The sequence below is a fragment of the Phoenix dactylifera genome, chromosome 7, assembly GCF_009389715.1.
Source record: "Phoenix dactylifera cultivar Barhee BC4 chromosome 7, palm_55x_up_171113_PBpolish2nd_filt_p, whole genome shotgun sequence".
Taxonomy (NCBI): domain Eukaryota; kingdom Viridiplantae; phylum Streptophyta; class Magnoliopsida; order Arecales; family Arecaceae; genus Phoenix; species Phoenix dactylifera.
This window is the reverse complement of record NC_052398.1, coordinates 3,459,159-3,484,592: the sequence shown is the minus strand read 5'-3', so window position 1 is coordinate 3,484,592 and position 25,434 is coordinate 3,459,159. Positions and strand designations below refer to the sequence as shown.

At 37.3% G+C, this 25,434-nt stretch overlaps 4 protein-coding genes across 4 annotated transcripts; 2 read left to right on the top strand and 2 right to left on the bottom strand.

Annotated features, from left to right (window-relative positions):
• Positions 1-2,613: 2,613 nt before the first annotated feature.
• On the top strand, positions 2,614-4,990 carry LOC103702439 (agamous-like MADS-box protein AGL14). The gene is made up of 2 exons (XM_008784878.2): positions 2,614-2,759; positions 3,694-4,990. Exon 2 carries the CDS (start codon positions 3,713-3,715, stop codon positions 4,709-4,711), a length of 999 nt encoding a protein of 332 aa, XP_008783100.1. The 5' UTR covers positions 2,614-2,759; positions 3,694-3,712; the 3' UTR covers positions 4,712-4,990.
• Positions 4,991-6,365: 1,375 nt separating this feature from the next.
• On the top strand, positions 6,366-7,581 carry LOC103702440. The gene has a single exon (XM_008784879.3). The coding sequence runs from the start codon at positions 6,525-6,527 to the stop codon at positions 7,344-7,346; it is 822 nt and encodes a 273-aa protein (XP_008783101.2). The 5' UTR covers positions 6,366-6,524; the 3' UTR covers positions 7,347-7,581.
• A 722-nt stretch (positions 7,582-8,303) lies between these two features.
• Positions 8,304-16,030, bottom strand: LOC103702366 (protein transport protein SFT2). Its single transcript, XM_008784772.4, has 4 exons — positions 15,582-16,030; positions 11,474-11,741; positions 9,192-9,296; positions 8,304-8,744 (listed from the first exon to the last, which is right to left on the bottom strand). The coding sequence occupies exons 1-4, from the start codon at positions 15,776-15,778 to the stop codon at positions 8,634-8,636; spliced, it is 681 nt and encodes a 226-aa protein (XP_008782994.1). The 5' UTR covers positions 15,779-16,030; the 3' UTR covers positions 8,304-8,633.
• Positions 16,031-17,077: 1,047 nt separating this feature from the next.
• LOC103702367 (vacuolar protein sorting-associated protein 32 homolog 2) lies at positions 17,078-24,602 on the bottom strand. Its single transcript, XM_039127949.1, has 8 exons — positions 24,408-24,602; positions 24,085-24,183; positions 22,335-22,434; positions 19,355-19,440; positions 19,150-19,241; positions 18,619-18,733; positions 18,335-18,530; positions 17,078-17,450 (listed from the first exon to the last, which is right to left on the bottom strand). The coding sequence occupies exons 2-7, from the start codon at positions 24,154-24,156 to the stop codon at positions 18,339-18,341; spliced, it is 657 nt and encodes a 218-aa protein (XP_038983877.1). The 5' UTR covers positions 24,157-24,183; positions 24,408-24,602; the 3' UTR covers positions 17,078-17,450; positions 18,335-18,338.
• Positions 24,603-25,434: the final 832 nt, after the last annotated feature.

The following is a 25,434-nucleotide window of genomic DNA, read 5'->3' as shown; positions in this document are numbered from 1 at the left end:
CTAAAACAATTAATATATTTCTTAAACAATTTAAAATTCAATTTTTTTTTTGTGTTCATGGATTTTAAAAGGCTAATAATTTTTTTAACGTAATTAAGATTAATGGTTTTTTAAAAGAACTCTAAAGTCAATTTTTTTTATAAATAGTTAAGAAGAATCCTACTCAAATTTAAATTTAAGTCAAATATTTTTCTCTCTGCTTGCACAGAGAGAAATATTTTTGAAAAAAAAAAGTTTGCCTCTACAGAAAATTTTTTTCTAAAAGGGATTTTTTTATATAAATTAATTAACAATTTTCTAAAATAATTCTAAATTCAAATTCTATTCTTCTTCCCTTTATATGCATAAACTCTAAATGGCCAATAATTTTTTCAAAAATAATTAAAAAGAGTCATACTCAAATTCAAATTTATTAACATTTTTTTTCTACGTGTGTGGAATTAGTTAACGGCTTTCCAAAATAATTCTAACTTTAATTTTTTATGCATGGCAGTCGAACGACCAATAATTTCTTCCTAATTTTTTTTTCTATGCGCACTGACTTCTAGTATATTTAGATATACACGACTTTTTAAAATATTGTTTTATATATATGGTGATTTTTAATATATTTAGATAACTTTAATGTAATCATAATTTTTTATTTTTTTTGAATTTTGGAGAAATGCTGAGTGTTATCTCACAGAGATGAGAACTTGGAAGGTGGCGCTTCTCTCTAATTATTTGTGTGTGAGCCATTCATACAATAAGATGGTGGAAAGCTGGTTTAGATCGGATTGTAAGTGACCCAATTCGAATCGAACCAACAGGGCAATTGGGTGAACACCATCAACCCAGCTGTAAATCAACTTTACCTGGAGATTTAGATCTTTATGACATCAAATCAAGCCCAACCAATTTCATCACTTAGTAATCATACTAGTCCAAATCAACAAGTCAAATTCTAAAACGATGAGGCTTGACCAAGACCTTGAGTGCCAAAGACTATTGAAACATCGTCCAACACAAACTTGATGAAAGGTTATAGCAACAAACAAGTTGAAGCGATCTCCATGACGGATCCATATCAAGTTAAACCACAAATGAATTTGGGCAAACTAGGTTGAATTGGAGAGGTCCAAATCTAAATCATAAGCTATTTGTGCATTGTGGAACAACTTCTGATTTATAAGGCCTGCCATGTTTATGAGACAGGCTCGCCACATGTCAATCGTGGACCATTTCACAACACGTGGATAACCCATGATTTAGGATCAAATCTCCATTTGAATTTTGAACTTGAGCAGATTAAGACTCCTTAGTTTAGTGAAGATGATTCATATCAATATGAAGAGTTTTGACCCAACATGGAAAATAAAAATGGTGTGATTAATTGCGTAGCTTTTATACGATTACATGTGGAAATGGAAGTTGGATATAGAATGCACATGGGAAGCCAAGCCACATTAAGTAGCAAGGAGAAGTGAAGACGGAGGAGCAAAAGACCTAGAAAAGATATCTCGAGACTCCGACAAGAGGAAAGGATAGGAGGAAGGCATAGCCAGGGCTAATATTTTGGCCATGAATTATGGTGTCCATATTCATGATCAATATTTCCTTCTTGCCTTCTTGCAGACATGTTTCTGATATGATCGCAATTGCAAGTATAAACTTTCATGACCGCCCATATATTTGTCTTCACTCTTTGGTTTAGGAGGATCGCAAAACTTGTTATAAACGAGCTTGGCCACTTAAGATACGTCTAAATAGAGTTTGGAGCAAATTTGTCATATTCAAAGCTGTGTCGTGCATCAAAACTCGTGAAAAGCATGATTTTTATATACAATATCTGTTTTTTAATATACTTTTTAAGATTGAATAATTTTTCAAAATCTACGACCTAGGTCTATTGGACTTCATATGATACCATTTTGAGCCTTTTCACTCGTCTAAAATGCCTAATGAAACCAAATATTGTTATTTTGCTCGTCCTCAACTCGATTGCACTATTAGAAACTAAGTGATGCGACGAAACATGACTTTTGTCCAAATTTAAATAATTTTGTAATATTTTTTTTATTTTGGGAAAATTCAGTCTCAACTAAGAGAGAAATTTATATCAAATTATAGGGACGGTCCTACTAGGATAAACATAGATTTTGTATTATAGTTTTGTATATATACGAATTAAAAGAAAAGTAAACAGAGTGTAATCATGCTTTCCAACAAAAAAGGAAGCCCAAAACCCGGCAGCCCCAAAAGAATGTAGGCCCATAAAAATATGAAGGCCCACAATCAGGCCCACCTAAATCCCAGCGTAGATGACCCAACACGCCCTTGTTGGGTTCCACCACTCCGGATAACTACATACATACATATATTAACATCTAACCTTACTAATTAAGGGTATTCTTTTGAGAAAATAGAGTAACGATGGATTTATATTAACATCTGTAATCTAGAAAGAATAAGAATCTTAAAAGAATAGCGGAACTCGTTTCTGAGGAAACAAATTAACCAAACTTAGAAATACTTTCTTAATCAGAGCATGGGTTATTCTAACTAATACCTTTAATATAAGTTAACCTTCCTTACTTTCCAACCTTCCGTATCTTAAATCCGAAACCGAGACGGCCGAGATCTCCTCTGCAAGAGCTATTTATGCAAGAGGGAGTGCAATCAGGGGAACCAAATTTTCTTGCGAGGAATTGAAGACTGCCCCCCACCGCGTCCCCCTTCTCCTTTCTCAAAGAAGACTAGGGTTTTTCTTTTCTAGCAAGGTAAGTCCAAGCCTTCAAGACTGCGTTTCCCTTTTATGTTTTTCTTTCTCGAGGGCATTAATACCATGGCGACCTTCATATGATTAAACTTAATCTTGTTTAGTTTTCTTTTGGATTACAGGTAGTTAATTATTTGTTAACTCTTATTTAACTCTCTTGTGAGCCGTTGTAGGTTATAACTACTTGTCATGGTTACGTGAATTTTTTGATGTATATACTGATACCAACGAGTTGAAGAACACGTTGTATGACAATAGAAAAAATCATAAAATTTTGAAAGTTTTCTCAAAAGAAAGAGTTTCAGATAAGTGCTCAATGGAAAAAAAGTGAGTCATGACACATATATATATAGTAATGTCAAAGGTGGCGTGTTATGCTGTTGGTTAGTTTCGATCTGGTTTAAGATAATCATCTAACTATGCAAAATAATAAACTTTTTCATGTTTTAGACACTGTATGCAGCATGAAAAAGGAGTTTTGATCTGAAAGCAAATAAGTCTCCATATTCACAATATTCTCTTAATTAAGGGAAAAAAAATTTCGATGGTAAATCTCCATGCATTACATGATGATTTACAGAACTGATCATAACCGAGCCAAGGCTTATGAGTGAAAGATTTCTAAGTTTTTTTAGTTATTGATGCTATATGTTAGTTTTGATTATATGCTTGGAAAGAAATCTATAATGACCATCATTAAGTAAAGTATTTCCTTTCCCCCCTGTTTTTAGGATCAGATCTTTCTTTCTCAACTTTCTGATCTTTGTGAGAAATTCGATATTTTCTTCCAAATTTCTGTTTTTCAGTTCACAAGCTTGCAATTATTTCATGTTTGTCTTGAACAGGCTTTTGAGATTAGTATATATTACAAGAAAGATCAAACCTTCTTTTTTTTTCCCTTTTTCTGAGAATACACTCATAAACATTCTTTGCAGGCTCAACGAAATTTTCGACATGGGCCGCCCCAAGGTGCAGCTAAAGTTCATTGAAGAACAGCGCAAACGGTCGGCAACCTATAGGAAGAGAATAGGAGGGCTAAAGAAGAAGGCTAGTGAATTGGCCATCCTTTGTGATATACCGGCCTTGGCGATAAGCTTTGGACCCGAGGGACAAGTAGAGACATGGCCTGAGGACAATCAAGCAGCTGGATACATTATTCAGAGGTACCGAGAGCTTAGTACCGTTATCCAAAACAAGCACAAACTCGACTTACCAGGTTACATGAAGGCTGAAATCAACAAACGTCGAGCATCATGCAATAGGAGGATCAGGGATTTAGCTGATACGCCACTGTTGCCTACGGATGATTTGCTTTGTGCCATGAACAAGTCACTAAGGGAGCTTGCTCATCAATTGGACTCAAGGATGGAGGCGATCAAAGAGAGAATCCAATTGCTTAAAGACAGACAACACTTCAATGGAGGAGAGACCATCAACTTGGGAGGCCAATGCCTAGAAATTGTTCCTCGTGATGGGATGATGGGTATCCAAAGTACATCTTCTGGTTATGATCTGATGGTTTCGGATCCATATCTCACTCTGAACACTTCCTTGCAATACCCTCCGCAGCCAAGGAGCTTCAGTTTCTTGCAGTTTCCTTATGTGCCAGTGAGCATGGATGAGGTACCCTTAGCTACGGTGCCTTCAATTCCAATGAACATGGATGAGGTGCCCTTCACTGTGGTGCCTCCAATCCCAACATCCTCGACGTCGCCATTGGTCGGTGCAATATTGGAAAATGACTCTGCCAACAGGGGTGTGGTTCCTGTCCATCCACTGAATAGTTCGATCGGGTTGTTTGAGAACCATAATTTGATGGGAGGTGGTGCAGCAGAGCAGAATCATACTAATATTGTGGTGGCTCAGAACAATGTGCATCATCTGGCTGACTGTGCCAGTCCCAAGCAAACTTCTGTCTCCAGTAAACCATGGCCATTTGCTTGGAATCCATAGGAGAAGTGATGATTCATGCTTCTAGTAGTAGATGATTCTATCAGTTGGCTCATTAGTTTGTTATTAGTTTATCTAACTTTGCTGTATTTCCCTTGTAAGCCTGGACTCTTGTCACATTGATCTATAGAGTGCCAGCAATTTTGTAGAGAAGGAAGGGAACTTATGCTGTTTTGTCCCCTGTAAGCATGGACTCCCATGGCTTGAAGCCATGGAGGTGCCTGCAATTTTGTCGTCGAGGGAGGGCACTAGTGCTTGTTAAATTTAGAACAAATAGAGTATGCTCATAAAAGTTATGACTCGATGTTAAACTTGTGCATGATTCCATGGTAGAAGAATTGTGTCTTTAATGGGATGGCAGCAACCTATCCATTATTCTTGGCTCCAATCTTCTGAAGCTCAAAATCTGAAATGGATGGGATCGGTGCAGCACAAACCATGTTAGGATCAAGCCTTCCGGTAGCTATGATTGTGCTGAATAGCTTCAGTTGGTTGGAAAATAACAACAGAGAGACTGTATGCCAATTAACATTGCGACAATTCATAAAACTAAAGCAAAATTAAAAGATTAGTCCCCCAAAAAGAAAAGAATTCAAGTTTACGGCTATATTTTTATACTTGTTTATGGAAGGAAAGGATGATACAAAGTCCATCTTTTTCTGTTGTGAAAGAAGTAAGGGAAACAGAAGCACCACCATCGGCAACATCATACATATATATATATATATATATATATATATATATATATATATATATATATATATATATATATATATATATATATATATATATATATATATATATATATATATTTGCATGCATGCATGCATGATATATATTTCTATCCATATAATACAATAATATATAGGTCTATAGATATGCATATATTATAAGATTTATAAATCAGTGATCAAGTCTTGATGGATTCAATTATATAAAAACAATTTGCAGAATTATTTGATCAAGGAAAAATGAAGGATGATTCATAAAGATTGTAGGAATCTGGATAACGCTGTCGGTTTGAGAAATCAGGGTGGGTGGCGAGGAGACGCACTTTGATGGGTGGGAAAAATGCTAATGAAGTTTGATGTGGCAATTCAGCAGACCACCAAGGAGAAATTTTCTCCTTTTTTGCCTCCCTGCCAATCTTTCTCCGTCCTGTTTGCTTATTATAGATACAGATATCTTTCTCTTTTGCACCTAAAATAACTACAATATCCTTCTAATGCTGTAATCATGTGTCCTGAATGCTAAGTGAATAACAGAATTCTAGATAGTTAGTTAGTTAGGTCATTGAAACTATTCCTTGTTCTCTCTTTTTTTCGTCGCAAGGAAGAAGAAAGGTCCAGGAACAAGAAAAAGCATTCTTCCTCCTCGAATTGTTTTCCTGATCATATCTTCCAATAGATCAATCGAGCACTTAATTATTGTAAATCCCATGATTTCCATCTGGAGTCTTGGGGCAGCTATCGCAAACTTTTTAATTCTAAGCACCCCTCATGGCCACATTCTGATGCATTGCGATCATTGATTTGTTTTCTAGCCTGAGGTAATTAAATGCTTTATTCTTATTGCCATTCATTTCAGCATGCAATCTTCTTCTAAAGTTCTCTTACAACTCTACGTTCATGAAATGGAAATTTTTCTGTTTCTCACATTTTGATTCTTCCTTCCTTCTTTTGTTGTTCGTTTTTAGTGATCAAGAAGGCTGCTCTTATCTTCTACGTTTAGTTAGCATTGCACAACGAAGAAGAAATTGACTTGCTAGAGTTTGATAAATATTAAGTCCTCCAGTCCACGATTTCTATATTCAAATATGGAGGAGGGCGAGAAGCATGGGGAAGAAGCGACAAGCAACAAGACGGCGCAATGCTCGGTGATCTCCATCTACCAGGCCAATATCGTTGGGGTGCCCCGAAATGTGACCGTTGTTTGGAGCAAGAACCTCATGAACCACTCCCTCTCAGTCTCCGTGGAGAAGTCCAACGGCGACAGCCCGTTGACGTGCAAGGTGGAGCTAAAGCCGTGGCCCTTTTGGAGCAAGAAGGGCTTCAAGTCCTTGGAGATCGACGGCGAGCGCGTCGATCTCTACTGGGACCTCCGGTCGGCGAAGTTCTCGAACGGGCCGGAGCCCTCCGGAGGCCACCACTACGTTGCGCTTGTATGCAACGAGGAAGTCGTCCTCCTGCTGGGCGACTGCAAGAAGGAAGCCTACAGGAGAACCAAATGCAGGCCTGCGCTGGAGAGCGCCGCATTGGTGTCCAGGAGGGAGAACGTCTTCGGGAAGAAGTGTTTCACGACGAGGGCAAGATTTGATGAGAGGAAGAAGGAGCACGACATCGTCGTGGAGAACTCGATCTCAGGGCCCCAGGATCCGGAGATGTGGATCAGCATCGATGGCGTCGTCCTGATCCATGTGAGCAACCTCCAATGGAAGTTCCGGGGGAATGAGACGGTGCTCGTCGAGAAGGTGCCGGTGCAGGTGTTCTGGGACGTGCATGACTGGCTCTTCGGGTCCCCGGGAACGGGGCATGCCTTGTTTATATTCAAGCCGGCTGCAGAGGGAGACCGCAATGGCAATCCAAGCTCTCCAGCTCCAGAGTTTTGCTTCTTTCTTTGCGCTTGGAAGACGGAGTGATGTTCGAGCACTGGAATGTCTCAAAAGAAACATGATATGAGAGGTCTGGGACTGGGACGATGCTTTCGATCTGAATGCTGAAAGAGCTCTCTCCCTCCTTAACACTTCCATGCGATGTAACTTTTGAATTCTGGATGATGTGATGATGGAGCAACCCGTCGTTCAATCATTAACAATATTATTGAACTGAACTGCAGGATACTTTACAATATCGTATCGGGTGGTTGTTTTGATTAGCCAAATATAAGGTACTGTGACGGTGGCTTATGAAGCATATATATATGGTAAGCTTGTGCCCTAGTTGAATTATTTTATTGATAGAAGCCATAAGCTGTTGATTCATACCGCACAACAATTGTCTTTTTTCTTTCTTTTTTTTTCCCTGCTTTTTCTTTTTGAGAAAAAACAGTTGTCTCTTTGAAGGGTTAGAATTGGATTTTTCATGCAAAAGAATGATTAATCTTCTTTCACAACCTTGATCATTCCATTGCACCTTGTACAGATTTCAAAACACTCCAAACTACAGAAACCAAAGACTGCATGCATGGAAACGGTTCCCAGGCTCTCCTGTGGAGTAATGTCCGAAAAATTACCTATTTCTTGCCTTGGCTTCTGCCACCTAGTCTCGCACAGCATGCGAGAATTTTTTGTAGCATCCTAACTCTTGGATTTCTGTGTGCACCGTTTTCGAAACAGAGACACAAGAAAATAGCCTCTCACAATATCCACGATATAATCAAGTCGTCTAACACAGCACGGGAAGCAACTCCACTGCAGGTTCACGGAAGACAAATGTCGGCTTACCAACAAAGAAGAATGAGCATTTGTGACCACCAATTTCAATATGGAATCCAATGATTATTGAATGATACGAAACCGTGCAAGAAAACCAGTTCCGCAAACCACAACATAGGTCATTTTTTTTTAATCTTTTGGAAAGAAATTTGTGCAGCAGTATCAGAAGGGACCAATCTGGCTTGCACCTTGAAGGCATATTTGCTTAAAAATTTACAGGGAAGGATAATGAGTTAAAATTATTATGAGAACTTAGCTCTTAAAATCCTTTATATCCAACAAAAGTCTCTCTCTCTCTCTCTCTCTCTCTCTCTCTTGATAAGGAGTTAACATTTGTCCAACTTGAATCCATCACACGCTACAAGCTCAATACTGTTGATGTTCAAGCACCAAAAAGATAGAACGTTAGTGCGGATGCTGTTACAGGAAGTCCCTCGAAACAAAGGAAACCTCCCGCCCTCCTACGGGAAGCGAAACTGACACCTCACCGCATCACCTGCCAAAGCACCTTAGTATTGACGATGTAAGAGCTGATGACAGAAACTTCATTCCGGCAGATCCTCCAGGAAAATATGAAATAGCATAATATGCAAGCGCAAGGACCTAGGCCAGAACCCAAAAAAAAAGTGCAATTAATTTTTCTGTCAGCTCTGAAGAGGTTATGTTGATGTTCTTTACATTTGAAATATTTATTTTAATCATTTAGACAACACAGATATTTGCTATCAACTAAGATGATCTAGACAAAATAAAAATTACAACAAAGGAAAGGGGTTCAGGTCTGCAGATTATAATTGGCGATGTTATTAAGCACCATCGTGATGAAAATGTATTAAACCAGCTATATCTTGCTAATATTATTGTACGTGTGAGAACAATAGCAAAACAGCAAATATTTAGGGAAAAGGAGGAAGAAAATAAAAGACAGTTAAATAAAATAATAATGTCATATGCATATCCTGCCAGCAATAGGTCCAATATTTACCAGCAACTCAGAGAAATAAAAGAAGAAGAAAATGCAACTAGAGTTAAGATCACAAGGATCATTACCTGAAGTACAGAGAAGAAAACAGAGAGGATGTAGCTATGAAGCACCATAGACACATAAATGGTCCCCACCATGCTTCCAACAAATCCCAGTGTGAAAGGTAGTCTCTGTGACAAACACAGAAGCCCATATTGGCATAAATTATTATTCTTACCACAAATTTTAGTGAAAACATATAAAAATGCAAAGCAAATCTCATATCAATGCTTGATAGACCTTTTAACTGAGATACCAGTGACCAAGCAGTAAAGGGCAACTGAAATGGCTTCATGTTGGACAATGGTGGTCAGAAAAAATAGAACTTTATCCAATGTTCGCATTCAACTTACACTCCATGTTTTTAAATTTTAAGCCACATGGATAAACCTCAGTAGCAGCAAATAGAGCAGAGCATGATTTGCCAAACCACACCAAACCGGACCAATCAGCAACCGACACGATTCAAGCTTTTTTAAAATGAAACGGCTCCCCCAGCTATTAAATCCCTTGCACGGTTTGGCTATTAAACTACCCGCTTTTACTAAACGAAACAGCTCGTGATTTATTCCACCCCTCCTTCCCCCGCTCGGGCTCGGGCGCACACCCCCCACCCCCTCGCGAACATTGCCCTCCCTCCCTCCTCGCCCGCCGCCGCTCACAATGCTCCATAGTAAGTCCCTCCCTCTCTCGGGTTGGGTTAGGGTTTCAAGTCTCCCTCCCCTCTCACTCTCTCTCTCTCTCTCTCTCTCTCTCTTCCTCTCTTCTTTTCTACCGCTCCCCCCTCCCTCTTTGGCTCTCCCTATGTTGGTACACCTCGAAATGGCATGGTACGGACCTATACCATACTAAACTAGTCGCCAACCGGTACCCCTCCCGTATCGGTTTGCCGTGCCTTGGATCAGAGTTAATTTTTCAAATAGAACCACAAATTATCTTTCTTGATCTCAAAGTGATTATCCACTTTAGTAACTGCCGTGCATCTAGCAGATGTATGAAGGCATGGAGACAGAGAGCACAAGCCTCTACTCAAGTAATATTTAGCTCTTGCCCGAAAATCATTATATTCCAGACCAAGCACCATTCAACGGCAACATTTATAACACCGAAGAGGACAGCTATGGATTAACAATATTTATGGTAAGAAATGGCAGCTCAGATGCTATTAGTACAAGATTTATGGCCAACCGCATAATTTTGCAGGTGCTAGTGATCAATGAGAGTGGAGTAGAATAATGCCCTTGCCAGAAAAGGGCTTTTTGTTTTGTATAACTTCCATGGCAATTATCAGTAGGGCAAGCCTATTTGGTTGTAATGGATGACTAAGTTGAGCAAGAATGTTATGAAGATCAAATCCAAGGGAAGATGTAGTGATCGATCGAAAAGGATTTGGTGTTTGTTGCCTTATTTAAATACATCTGCAACTAGGATTGTAAACATGGAAGTCAGAAAATAGGGTGCTCTTCAGGCAGGCTGATTCAAGTTGCCCAACAAAATGCATTAACATTTTTATGTAATAACCTAGTTTAAGGAAGAAAATTGGAGTCAGTTTCATAAAAAAAGCACAGCAAACATCCATGAAAGACAGATATTCAGGTATTGCTCTATCTTAGGGGAGGGAAAATTTTGTCCTAACCATCTGACTAACCCAGTTAGACAGGGGAAAAAAATCAGGCTATGGATGACAGAACCATTTTCAGGAACCAGGTCTATTCCTGGAAAAAATGACTGAGTTTAGAACTGTGTTAGGTTTAAGACTATGAATCCAAAAAATACAGGTTCTTACCATGGGGTTTTGAAGTGGGGCCAGACTGGGTCAAGTACAGGTTGACCAAATTAAAACCAAACCAATTTGAAACTTGTTAGTTTTGTAAATACATACAGGAATAAAAGTTAAACTAAAATCAACTGGAGCGAAAAATCCCCAGATTCTTCCTAACAAAGAGAGAATCCATCACCAAGACATGAAACAAATCCTACCATTGATACTTCATCCATTTCACATTCCTAAATCTGGAACAAGAAACTCCATTGTAGCATTTACAATGTTGTTTAACCTAAAAGCTAAAACTACTCTATGATTCATAAAAGAAAATAAATTAAAAATTTTGTCCTGTTACTACACAGTTAATATAGTAAATAAAGAACAAATACGAATTTCACCATAGCCAAGCTTATTCCAAGTCAACTAAACCATACCACCTTTTTTTGTATATGTGATGTACTCATCTTTCTTTTCTTTAAGCAGAAGGTATGGAAGAGAAGTGGCACACAACTAACAAAAAGAGCATCTCTAGTAATTTCATACCTCTTTTGAAGCCATGTGAGCAAGCTGATTCTTAGGACCTTTAAGAGCAAAGAATGATCCAATAATAAAGGCACACCCAAGTGTGAAACAGATAGCAAATTTCTGGGGCATCAGCACCATGACTGGAAGGAACATGGTGAATGCAATAAAAACAAGAAAAATGCCACTGGCAAGGAGCAGTCCAAAGTATATAAGAGACTTTCCAGATGGTACATTGCTAGTAGCAGACTGAAAACTTCCAGGTAATTCTCTAACACCTTTGGAAAACCTGAGAAATATCAACCGAACAAATATCAAATTTAATTGTTGATTTGCAGAATAGATAAAAGAATTGCAAATTAGTATCATTAAATAGTTTACTCTTTATAATTGGACAAAAAAAAAACTTGCGCCACAAACAAGAAATGTCATCTCTACTTTTTCAGTAACACTCTCATTAGTGAAAGAGCATGCCTAGCTCAAGAAACCTACTTAGTTGCTGCCAGGATTAATGCTATGATATCAATCAAGTAATCAAGAATATTCTCTAGCTTAACTTTAAATATTGATAATTGCTTTACAATTAAGAATAAACCACTAGCTGCAGAAAGATGTCTGTAAACCAATGTTCTGATTGGAGCTTAGTAGCTACAAATCTCTAGCGAGAAGATTACACCTGCTTTGAAATGTCTGTGGACCTCTCTCCAATACCACTTCTTAGGTGCTCCTTTACTATAAACTGTAATAATTAGCATGCAGTTCTAGGCACAAAAACTAATATGCCTGTTATTAATTGTTTTTGTCATTAATGTTTCCATGATGCATATGCATGTATGGAGATATAAAAAAATTTATAAATACAATAAACAATAAAACATGTACACATGCACATTTCAATTTAGGCAATAATCTGAAAGTTATGGGAAACAAAAAAGACTTAGAAAAATGACAACAATCCGAGGGAACAAAATTATTTACATGCTAATGAAACCTTGAATATACATACAGAATAAATACAGTTTACAAATGGTCTCTATTGACTGAGAAAAGATATGTAAGAGTACTGAGAGAATTTCAGGGGCATTAAGAAAAATAAGGTCTGAGTAAATGGTATGTTCCAATCATTGAGAACCAAAATGTTAAAACAGTTGCAACTTGCAAGCAACAAGACTAGCAATCACAAGCCTGGTTAGTTTTCTAGTCATGATGGGCTTACACTACTTCTCTCTCTCTCTCTCTCTCTCTCTCTCTCTCTCTTGATGCAAAGGAAGGATTAACCACCCTGGGCTTACACTAATTGTCAGCACCATAACCATTCCTCTTCACAGTAGTCATCAATGAGCTTATTGATAATATCTACAAAGATGTGCCACAATGTAAGAACAACTTTAACCAATGGGAAGGTTAAACTCTGAACTAAAATAAGGGCTTAAAGCTAAAAGAGCAGATAATAGCGTATACGTGACGTAGTTTCAGCATAATGGGGATGCAAATAAGGGCCCAATGTGTATGATTATTTTCATTTCCAGGAATTATTTACAAAAGAATAAGTGGGTAGATGAATCCATATCTTATTGAGTTAGAAGTAGATGAATGATGTGGAATGCTTTTTAAGTGTTAGGTCATCAACACATTCCTTCTCTTTATGAGAGAAGTATATAAAACTACAACAGATAGTAAAGTAGAGTAGTAAAGATGCAAGTGGCAGAAATGAAAATGCCGAGATATATGTTTGGTGAAATAGCAAGGTTATAATGAGGATAAAGTATTTTAAAGGACACATGGAAGTTATATCACTTGAGACTTGATAAGCTAGCAATGTTAAGAGTAACAAGTATACTAAATGATGCGCAGATATTATATCAATGGAGGCAAGTGATAGAGAAATGGCTGAATAGAAACAGCATGCAAAAAAATCTAATGAGGCCCTAATAAGAAGCAGTTTCCAAACCTATGTCAAAGATTCTAGAAAGAGAAGGGCATGCCTATGCTAAATGATTAAAATTATGGGAAAGGCTTTGAAAAGGTGAATGATTGAAAAATAATGATTTTAATTCCAAATAGTTGCGGCAAGCCTTAAGGGTTGTGGTAAGCAAGAATTCTGAAACAATGAAACTTTATTTAATATAAAACTAACATTAAGTTTATTATAGTAAATCTTTTATAGGCTATGGGGTAGATCACTTGGTACTTGATCAATATCACGTCAACAAGCAACAACACATACATTACATTGGCGCATTGTACCAAAGCTGGTGCCAATGGACAATATCTAAGACATGGTTATTGCAAAAAAGGAATTAGATACTAAGTAACTCATCTTAAAAATACTTAGATCTGATAAAAAATGTGAGAATGATATCGACATCCGTTCTCTAAAGTTTCAAATTTTAGAAAATCAAATACATAACTTAACAAAAGATTGCAGAATTATGAATTTTTGGGAATTTGGTTTAAATCCAATAGCACCTGCAACCTTGTAAGGGAAAAAAAGAACCAGGAAAAAAAATGCATATTGATACCCCCTCAAGGGTATTAGAGAGTGAAGAGATTAATGGTGGTAAAGGGATTTCTAATTCTATTAATTTTGTTAACTTTATTTTCTTTGCTGATTCATCTTTAAGGCTATTTAAGCGGGCTAATAATTTGAGTTTTAAAGTTGTCATATGATTTCAGAAATCATGATCGAACTACTGTCTTAGTAAAATCCACTAATTTATGTTACAGTCTTATATACCCCATGACGGCGTACTATGTAGAAGGATTTACTTATCATGTTCCATAGTTGTGATAGTGATAGGTTGGCATATTATGACAACTTAAGATATCATAGCCATCAAGAGCCTGATCGCATGCTAGAGCCCATTCCAACTCATTATTCTATTTATTTTCCTTCGCACTTCTTGCCATCAAAACAACCAAAATATGAAAATCTTATTTCATGGTAACATTTATTTTACATTATTAATATTTATCTGAGCATTATTTGAACCTGAATCCTACCACATCAGATTGATTTGGGCAAACAATGCCTGAAGTGATAGTAACAATGGTTAATGGCCAGCCATTTTTGAAAAAGAATTCATATTCTCAGATATTATTGGGCTATACATCCTACATTCAAGCTCAAACTTCCTCATTTTATGGAAATACAATCTGAAATGTACAAAGGCAAAAGCTCTCTATAGATGTGATTACCTCAAGTTGCGTTCATTTACCTATATAAACAATTCATAAGGATTTCGTAATGAATCCTAAGGTACTAGATGTTTTTCGAACTTTACTGAAAAGGCCGTCAATTGTTAAGGTACTGACACATGAAAGATGAATGTACAGAAATAAAAATAGTAGCCCTGGGTATCATAGCAAAGCAAATATCATCTGGTCTCGCAAATTGTGGATTGTGAACCACAATAAGTCAATCTCATCCATATTTCTTTAGTATGACCATAACTATGATCTCATCCGTATTTCTTTTATTGTCAGCTTTACCACGCATTGCTATTGAGATTATCCTATCTATTGACATAAATCAGTTAACATGCTTTCCCACTTCCATCCTGACACACTAACCTTTTCTGATTCACCCTCACATATTAAATGCTTCTTCTCCAACCTCCTGCAATTTTTATTCCACATGTCAATACCACCTTAAGCAATTTTCTGGTACTTTGTTTTCAGTTGTTGTAAATCTAACACTTGTATATGGCAGCTTCAATTTTACCTAATTCTATCCAACGTAAATTAACCAACATCCACCTCAGCAATGTAACTTTGCAATATATCCTCTTTGTATTCCAAAAGGGCCAAAACTCATCTATGTCTTCGTTCTTCCACATAATCAACTTCGATATAATGAATCATAACAAATATCTGTGATCCTTTTGCCATCCCCTCATCAAATTGTTATAGTTCGGTTCTTGTTTGAAGGCACCTACTCCAAAATCTGATCCACAGTTAAGGCTGAACCAGCATGACGCTGTATCTCACAAGTTTTAAACCCGAACCCTAATATTTCCAAGAACCGTCCAAGAAAACAAAGGAACAACAGAAGGAAAGAACACAAGAAAATGATTGCAATAAGAACCGAAAACGATGAAGATGATCGAAGAGAGTGGCCTTTTCTTACACGTTGAAGGTTCCGGTGACCTTATCGTTGGCGGTTCTGACGGCGGACTCGATATCGAAGCCGATGGCGGAGGAGGCGTCCTCCTCGGCGGATCTGGAGGCGGCGTAGGAGTTCCAGTCGGCGAGGAGGGAGGAGGAGCTCTGCTGGTCGCGGCTGCTCGGCCCCCCAGAGAACCAGGCCTGCGCTGTCTTCTGCATCGGGCGATTCGGATCGAATCCGGAGAGGGGGGAACCCCGCAGCGAGACCCCAACAGAGAATAGAGTCCGAGACTATGCGAGCAAGCGAAATTTGCTTCCACGAATAATGGCGGTTGAGAGACAGAGAAACCTCGGTCGATTTCCTTATTGCAGGAGCGAGAATTCAAGGAGGGGAATCTCGGGAGGAGAAAGTAAGCAATGGACGCTGCTATTCTCCGCACTCCCGGGTAACGCCTGGGCCTGGGTGGCTAAGGGCCTGATCCACACCCTCGTTTCGGGCCAGGCTTCGGGCTGGGACTATTTAAAACATCTCACTCTCAGCAGTCGGGCACAAGCAATACTTTTATTTACAAATATTATATTTATACAAATTCTGTAATATATTAAATAGCAAATATAGCACAAAATTTCCAATGCTTTCATCGGATTGAATTTTTTTGAAATTAGCTTAAAATTAACTATGAACAAATAACGATTGTTTTGGTTTATTAGTTTCTTTTTTCTTTCCATATTTTTAAAGGGGTTACGAAATTATGGATTTCAGCTGAGAGGAATTTTAGGTAGGGGAGACTCGTTCGCAGGAATGATTATTATATAGAGAGAAAAGTTTTAAGAGATAAATTATGTATTACAGGAAAAGCGAGCAGGTATTTTTGACATAAAAAATGACAGAGAATCTGAAAAAGGATATACTTCACTTTTGAAAAATATATAAATTTTTTAAATATAGCATGGAGAAATTCGACTCTTTTTTCTTTATTAAGAGAAGTTCGAAATTACTAAGGGCTTCTCTCGCCCACCAACCGTCTGGGGTTTTGATAGGGGCTTCCGAACCACTTATGATGAGTTAATCCGTTCACTCTCAACCTCTTATATTTGGACACCAAACATGGCCACCGGTGCTGTGCGCTTGTCTAGGGATGGACCTTGGAATCCACCATTGCAGTGAGTCGTTTTTCTCCCCTTTCCCATGCACAATTTAGAAGGTCAAGAAGAGTGCACAAGATTATTTCCTTTGGCATATGAAAATCTATTAAGTAGATGGTTCAATTCTGGGGTTTCACCCACCCTGTTCATTGGTTTTTCCTGAAAATTGGCAAGATCAAGGTTTTCAACCGCATTTCCAATCCTCTGTAAAATCCGAACCAATTTAAAAACAAAATAACGAGCGGGCAAAAATTATATGGACCTGCTACTTCTCATCAGACTGTAAAAAAACTAAACACCTTGCCACCCATGCAAGGGTAATGGATCTCACTCGATGCTTGTATGCAAGAAGGAAACACATGACAGTGATCGAAAAACAAAAAGCCTCCAACTCGGGCACTAGTAATGATTACCAGTGGTGGCGCAGAGAATGGCCACCATGCAGTCTTATGTTCTCAGCAAATACTCTTGTGAATCATAACTTATTCTTTATGTGCATTACAGAACGATAATCTAGACTGTTAGCCTTAGAAAAGTGTGATTACAAGAACGATCCACCTTTCAGAAATCATAAAGGGAAAACACATCGACAGCAACATCTTTTATATCAGCCACCATTATAATATCTTGCGAAAATGTATACACACCGGATGACATAAACCATTGAGGTAGAGAATCTTGTCATCCCGACTGGAGTACACGATCATTTTTTACATTCCTCGGTCTCACTTGAAGCATCAAAGACCTGCAGAAATGCAGCAAAATGATAAACAGATTATAATGTTTAAGATATTAATTTAACTCACCTTTTAATAGAATAGAAACGTCATCCATGAGGTATAAAATAGATTTTTGCGCTTTCACATGGCAGTTACCCGACGCAGGCCGATTTTGATTGTGGTTTTGGAAAAGAAGGAAAGGGGCGGGCTCTATATTTCCATGTCACTTGCATTTTGACCGTGGTTACGACATCAGCCAATATCTACAGCCATACATGCTAAATGAAATATTGCAGTCATGATTTAGGGTATTCAACCGTCGAAGAATTCCTATCTCACTTCCATTATCTTAATGAAAATGGATTAAGCTTTTGCCCGACTCTTCTCTTAAAGAACAAGATACATGTTAATGAATCAAAAGTTTGTATATTAACAAATAGAGAAGGCTCATAATGTGGAAAATGTGGACTCTTCACGTTAAAATAAATAAGAATTTTGTATATTAACAGTCAAATGACCTTCTAAGGCTTAGATAGCCGGAGATGTGGATTCTCACATTAAAATATATATAGAAGGGAATTACATATGAGTTACTGGATGTGCTATTATATAAATTTCACAAACAGCATCAAACATGAAAAATGTAGGATGCATGACAGAAGACTGAAGAACCAATCAAATTAATTTACCAATTGTCTTCTTGACAGACACAAGTAAATAACTAGAATTCATCTAGGAAAATATATAACTTCTCTTAGTCATCTAAATCTTAATTTGATATTGCAACACAAACTTCACAAAATCTTTTCACCATGAATTGATTGCTCTGTCAAGCAATAATAGAAGAATTGATTATCAACTTTCCACTGTTTTTACCCACACATATGGCATATGTTGAAAAAAAAAGTACCTGCCTACATCGCCATTTCTGCTTGTAATGCTGCAAGTTCATCTTCTTCAGCTGTATTTTTCTGTGGAGCAGGCCGAGCCTGTTGCCTACCAGCAGGGACATGCACTGGAGCAGCAGGAGCAGTCGTGGCAGGTTGAAGAAGCTGTTCCTCCAATTCTGCACCCTCCAACTCTTCAAGTTCTGCCTCTAATTCATCCTGCCATTGCAAAGTACAAAAAATAAATATCAACATGCAAATTAATAGAACAGAAAGAACAAATCAAAATTAAAAGAAGGATACGTACTTCATCAAAATCAGCTGCAGCTCCAAGTGGAGCAGATAGTGCTTCCTGAATTTGTTTCATGTTCTCTGTCTGCTCATTAATTTCATCCATAGTCTTGTCAACATCATCAATATTACTGCATCAAATAAGGTGGCATCCATGAGTATTAATTTCACTTCCTGAGTTTAAAAATAGTACTGTCATCATTATGATACCTATACTTCAGAGCATGTTCGGAGATAGGAAAGGCAACAATTTAACCATATATATATATATATATATAATCCAAGAGTGGAGCAAAACAACTATCAAGGATCATGCAGTGGAAAAAGAAAATGAGAACTACTGAATGCTATTATCCAAAACTTTAAAAGTCTTCTCCCCCATGCAAGTTAAGGTGTGACAAATCATGGACAGACTAGGGAAAAATAAATTTTGTATAGGTCTTACAGCACACATTTCACAAACATGCTCTACATAGTAACAGAGGATCATAAATTTCACAAAAGTGTAATAAATTATGACAACTGAAATTTAATACTATTTACTCACGTTGCTTTCTGCATAGCCTTCATTGCTGATGCTCCAGTTCTCAATGCATCAACAGTCTCTGTTGTAGCTTTTGCGCCTTCCAACATTATCATCTGAAAATTACAACTCAAAAAACATTTAGAATAGAGACTGTACAAGTAATTACTAAAAGAACTAACCAATCAAACCTCAGGGCACTGTTAGCATATTTAATTCCAATTTGTACCTGATCATGGAGACGCAATTGGAAATTCCCAAGTTGCTCAACTTGCTGCTCGTAAAGCCTCTTTCTCTTCAAGCATTGTATTGCAGCTAACATAAAAACAAAATAAGGATTCAACATGTTTAAACAAGATTAGCATGAAAATACGAAAATTTGCATTGCATGGCTGCAGGGAAAAATTGCCATTCCAAATGCACTATGAATTCATTCCCACTTTTCAATCTTTGCTTGTGCACAACGCCTTCGGACATTCTTCTAGGAGATGATCCATAAACTATTATACTGAACAGCAAAGGGCAGCCTTGCTGTTTATACCATTTCTGACAGAACATTCCAGATCAATGAAACACAAAATTCCTAATCAATTGCAAGAAACCTGTCACTAGCTGCTAATCTAGTGGTCTCTAACATTTAAGGATTGAACTAACTGCCAAATGGGAAATATGCAAATGGAGCTACGGTAGAACTGGTATGTTTCACTTAATTTATTTCATATTCAACCACCAAGCAACTGGCACAAATCAATTAAGCAGACAATCTGCAAACTCCAGAAGTTCAAAGATCTGCACAGACAAAATAGATATGAATTTGTTTAAAGTAACTCAAATTACAACATCCACAATCTGATCCATTGTATATTCAGGAGACTCGAGAACAAATGGTTTGCTTACAATCATTTAAAAATCATTTAGATCTCTTGCATTGATGGATATTTCAGTTGACTGGTTAGATATATGAAAAAAACCAGTACCAGAACATATCACATATTGCATCTGATGCCATAACAAGCAGAAAAGATCAAAAATAAAAAAAACTAAATTAATGAGTACATAACAAACCAATCAAATTAACATGGAAAATATAAAAGAAAAATTGAACATCACATGCATTCTTGCACCCAATCCATGCATCCAACAAACCATAGCTAAATATATAACCCAAGCTCGTTTCAGTCATAAACGTTTCCTTTTCGAAAACACCAAACATTTTTCTTTTGTTGCCACCTTGAAGTACATCACAAAATTGAAACTCTTGTAGCAATGAAATTGGAATAACCTTTACATGTTCAGTCCAAATGCTTCCCCTATGCATCTATTGCACTTGCATGTTTTTTAGGATAGTATCCCATCCACTACCATAACCATGAACATATTCGACAAGGACTTCTGGTCATGAGTACATTAGAAGGAACCTTGTCTATTGTTGCTAAACTTGACCACAGGGTGGAGACAATCTAATCACTGACAAGCTCCATCTTATCTATGCGAAAATCAAATCTATACAAATAACATCTCTTTGACTGAAGCAAACAAACAAAATCCTTTAGACCTGCTGCCTAAAATGATTACTTAAGCATGAGAGCAAAAATGGGAGCAAATGTAGGAATGAATTCATGGGTGGGAATGGGGATGGAGAAGTGCTCTTCCCCTCTCCCTGACCCCCCCCCCCTTTTTCTCTCAAGGAAAAAAAGAAAAAGAAAAAAGAAAAAAGGAAAGGAAAGGAAAGAAGAAGAAGAAGAAGCGGCAGTGGAAGCAAATGTGGGAGCGGTTTCATGTGTGGGCATAGGGATGGGGAAGTGCCCTTCCCCCTCCAAGAAAAAGAAAAGAAGAAGAAGAAAGGTCATGTTTTCTATCAATAATAATACTAAATATTATAAATGATTATCAAGCATATGGTTGGTAGGGTTGTTTTCTTTGAGACTAAATTTGGTGTTTGTAGTTTATAGAAAACACAAGATGAGGACTTCAATGATCTAAGGTTGCTCCTAACAGTTAAAAAGTTTTAACATAAAACTTTTAATATTAGATGCTTGGTCAAGAAAAAGGTGATCTGAAATGTCAGGAAGCATAAGCCAGATTCTAGAACCACAAATAGCACATTCAAACCACTAAGACATACTATCGCAATGCTCCATGAGGGGGGAGAGGGGCATGAAAACCAAATCTCATGATGGATAAAAATGGTCATCTTTTAAATCAACTTTAAGGAACAATAAGGATAATAAGCATAGTAGTTGAAGAGAGAGAAAAAGTAAGCAGAACATAATGGATAATACGCTAAATAATATCCATTCACTCATCGTGAATGAATTCATAATGATCAAAGAAAAACAGAAGAGTTGAATTGGAGGATGGATAATTTTGATTTTGGAAGACTGGCTTTGTGAAACTGAAACAACCATGAAATAAGATACATTAATATCTAAATCTTCTAAGTGAGAAGATACGCTAGGCTCAAAAAATTGTTATAGATAAAAGAGTCTAGAACACCTTGACACCACAAAAGGCTTGAAGACAACCATATGGTTGAATATACTCAAGTTCTAACCTGTATAGAGGATTACTGTGCTCTAGCTGAGCTTAATAGATGCATTCACATTACTCTCACATGTTCTCAAGGAAAGGCCTTTCCACTCTCAAACCAGTTGTGCAAATTCTCTCCATACTATCTGAAGAACATAACACTTTCACTTTATTTACATCCTTTATTTTTTTTAATGCAAAATGTTGAATCAATTTACTGGAGAGAAGAAAGAAGAATCCTCCACAACATGCGACATAAGTTCAAAGCACACAGATAGAAAAAAAAAAAAAAGTTCAAATCATTCTACCCCATATAACAAGGTTTTCCAACTCTTTGGCACTAGACTAAAATTGAAGAAATCCCTACCCTTGAAGTAATCACCCTAACTTCGGCACCAAGTGTGATATATACAGGTGAATTTCCAACTAATAGCAAGTCAGAGTGATTCACAGGTGCATGGATAAAATACATCGTACACAAATAACCCATGGTTTCTGAAACATAGAAGCCAGAGTGGAAAATATTGTAAGCCAGTGGTTGGGGTCAGAAGCTACAGCAATCTCATGAAAAAGTATATATAGAAAAATTATGCCAACAATGCCACCTGTAACATAAATGAGTGCCATAAGATGTGCAATGATGCATAGACTACTGACAGCAGAAGCATGCAGAAGCATACCCCTTTTATTCTTTGCTCTGGTGAACTCCTTAGCCCTTTCAACCTCAGCAGCAACCTTCTTCAGCAGAACTTTCTCCTTTTTCTCTAGCATCTCAAGTGTCTAATATATATGAATAGCAGTAAGTTAGGAAGTATTCTTGCAGATAATGCAATATTTATAACTTTGAGTTGCATGACATAATCACATGACCTACAAATCATCCCAAAGTAGTTTATCAATGTAAATAAATGCTTACATATGCGCATGAAATTTGATGATTGAATGCCTTTTATTGGTATACATGGACACCTATACCGACCTAACATATAAAACTGCAAATATGGTAAATAAACAAGTTCATAGGTGATTATTTTCACAAAATTTCCTCTGACTGTCTGACATAATCGTTTTCATACCATAGTTTCATGAAAGAGTACATTCTCTTAGCAAATGTTCACAAACAATGTAGAAAATCATAATTCATTACAGAAAATCATATCCTCTATCTATGACATAATATTTTCGTCCACGTTGACTGGCATTCCGTAGTTATGTCCCATAGTTGCTAAGAGTACATTCTCTTAGCAAATTATGAGCTACCATTCGAAAAGTAGAAGTTTCTTCCAAAATAAAGTGATTAGATATGATGAAGACTTGTTTGAAAGCCATGTTGTAGACATATGGGAGCTATTGAGAGTGATAAATTTGGACAACCAAAATAATAGGAAAAGAGTAATCAATAAGAAGGATATGATAACTAAAGTATGGCCAAATCAGCACCCAACATCTATGCAGAAGATGCTTTAAAGATGTTAACAAATTGTTTCCCGGTCACTAGCTAACTCAATGGCCTCAATCTAGGCCCCTTGTAAGCATCAAGTTCATCATCTTTCTTATTCAAAAGAATATTTTCCATAATCATGCATGATTTCATGAAAAGAAAGCCAAGCCAATTTTCTCCAATAGATATGACGCATATTGGGTTGGAAAAAAGGTAATGTAGCAAGATGATGTTTTATAGTCCCGGAAACATAAATAACTTGTGCTTGTTTCTTTTTTCTTGTCAAAAGGTCTAAAGGCATCGTGCTTGTTTTTTGCCTTATCAAAAGGTCTAAGGGCATTCTATACAAGTGCAGACACTTCACAAGGTATTCTTCCCTGATGCGAGTTCTAAGAAGACATGGAAGTTGTTCAGACCCTTGTGGAGCTTGTTGCCATCAGAGCACACATCTAGCATTAGGCTATTAGCCAGAATCATTTATATAGCTTCTTATGCTCCAGATAAAAAGATCCTGAAGATGTGCTATCAGTTGTTTAATATCAGGGAATGGTTCTTCACATGCCAAGGTGGTTGAGTCCCAGCCCTAAGAAGGCTGGTTAGATTTAACAAATCAGGTTCCGCATCCCATTGGTGTATATTCTTTCCGATTGATAACTGAAAACATTTAATTATGATTTTGTTTTCAGTCTCCACCCCATACATAGCCATTGCAGATTCAGAGTAAGCAACCAGTATAAGGAACAGGACTTCCAAACTCGACACCAAAAAGAAAAATTAATCCCCCAGATCATGGCCTCCCAACACTATGGTGATCAAATTTGATTCACAGGATAAAACCATTACGCAAGATGCCAACCAATTTCGAATCACATATTGTCCCCAAAAACATGACACTAGATTCACCATAAAATCCCAAAAAAACATATTCTTTTAAAAATTTAAGAATTAATGGACAAACAAATAAAAAGAAGATGAAAATATTATAATACCTCGTTTAACTTGTCGAGGGTAGCCAAGGCATTCGCCTGCTCCTTGGGCTTTCCAAAAATCCTACTAAACATGGTGGACGTATTCTAAATAACTCGCCTCTGCAAACAAAACAACAAAATATTTCTCAAATTCCCAATCCCAACGCAAAACCCTAGACGACCGCTTCCAAGAATTCCTCCCTCCGATCCCAGAGATAATTTAGAAGAGCATCCTTTGGTCGATTCTGTCGAATCAAACGAAGGAGAAGACTGGAAAGGAAATAAAAGAAGCGATTTCGAGCGGTAATTGAACAAATTTCGCAAGAATTAGGCAGGAAACGTACCTAGCGTATCAAAAAGAGAGGATCGATCGATCGATGGATCGATCTAAGAAATTAGGGTTTTAGACAGAATGATCGAAAACGAGGAAGTATCGGTGGTGGGTCGATTGGTATGAAGTCGATGGCGAGGGTATCTTCGAGGAAATCGCACAGGAGGGGACGATAGATCTCGAAGTTCCCCGCGTGTGAAAGGGGCGCAATGGGAAAACTAATATATAGAGGGAATGATAAATTCACTACTCTTCTAATAGACTACGATCCGTTTTCGCGTAAAGTACAACCAGGGAGGAGTGGAATCAGCTTAAAGCGGAGTATATGTATCGATGACCCAAGAGACTCGCTTCCTCCGCTCTCTAATTCGGGTTGATTGGGGGATGACCAAAGACGGGCGGCGCGGTTCCGCACGCGCAAGCCAAAGGTTTACCTTACGTTCTAAGGTATTGCTATGTTCAAAGATGATTTCAGTTTTTTTTTTTTTTAATAACATGTGGGGCTGAAATTTTTCACCTAATTATAAATATATTATAATTATAAATTGAGTATTATTATAGTGATCATGGTTTTAAAAGAAGATTGTGGATTTGACTTTTGAGACTCCTACGCTATATTCCGAGTTTTTGAACCCGTATAATTTATAATGATCACATCCACCTTCCAAAAAATAGAGTTTGGGTTCATGACTTGAGTGGTGTATTTAAGATATTTAGTAGGTTCAGAGATGGTTTCAATCTTCTTTCTTTTAAAATTGTGTGTAGGGCTAAAAATTTTCACCTAATTATAAATATATTATAATTATAAATTGGGTATTATCATAGTGATCATGGTTCTAGGAGAACATTGTGGATTTGAGCCTCCTCTGGTGTATCCCGAGTTTTTAGACCTATATAATTTATAATGATCGCATCCTCCTTCCAAATGACTTGAGTGGTGTATTTAGAATATTTAGATGATGCAGGACGATAACTAATAGTTTTTATGGTCAGCTGAGATAATTATAGGCATGCGTCATAATATCGAAGATAATAAATTA

What these genes read in the sequence shown, in the direction of transcription:
- LOC103702440 (XM_008784879.3), top strand. Translation starts at nt 6,525, where the DNA reads ATGGAGGAGGGCGAGAAGCATGGGGAAGAAGCGACAAGCAACAAGACG.
- LOC103702367 (XM_039127949.1), bottom strand. Translation starts at nt 24,156, where the DNA reads ATGTTTAGTAGGATTTTTGGAAAGCCCAAGGAGCAGGCGAATGCCTTG. An exon ending in CCCTCGACAAGTTAAACGAG is followed by an intron (nt 22,435 to 24,084) that starts GTATTATAATAT and finishes CATATATATTAG; the next exon opens with ACACTTGAGATGCTAGAGAA. An exon ending in AATTGCGTCTCCATGATCAG is followed by an intron (nt 19,242 to 19,354) that starts GTACAAATTGGA and finishes TGTAATTTTCAG; the next exon opens with ATGATAATGTTGGAAGGCGC.
- LOC103702439 (XM_008784878.2), top strand. Translation starts at nt 3,713, where the DNA reads ATGGGCCGCCCCAAGGTGCAGCTAAAGTTCATTGAAGAACAGCGCAAA.
- LOC103702366 (XM_008784772.4), bottom strand. Translation starts at nt 15,778, where the DNA reads ATGCAGAAGACAGCGCAGGCCTGGTTCTCTGGGGGGCCGAGCAGCCGC. An exon ending in GTCACCGGAACCTTCAACGT is followed by an intron (nt 11,742 to 15,581) that starts GTAAGAAAAGGC and finishes GATATTTCTCAG; the next exon opens with GTTTTCCAAAGGTGTTAGAG. An exon ending in TTTTCTTCTCTGTACTTCAG is followed by an intron (nt 8,745 to 9,191) that starts GTAATGATCCTT and finishes GTTCTGGCCTAG; the next exon opens with GTCCTTGCGCTTGCATATTA.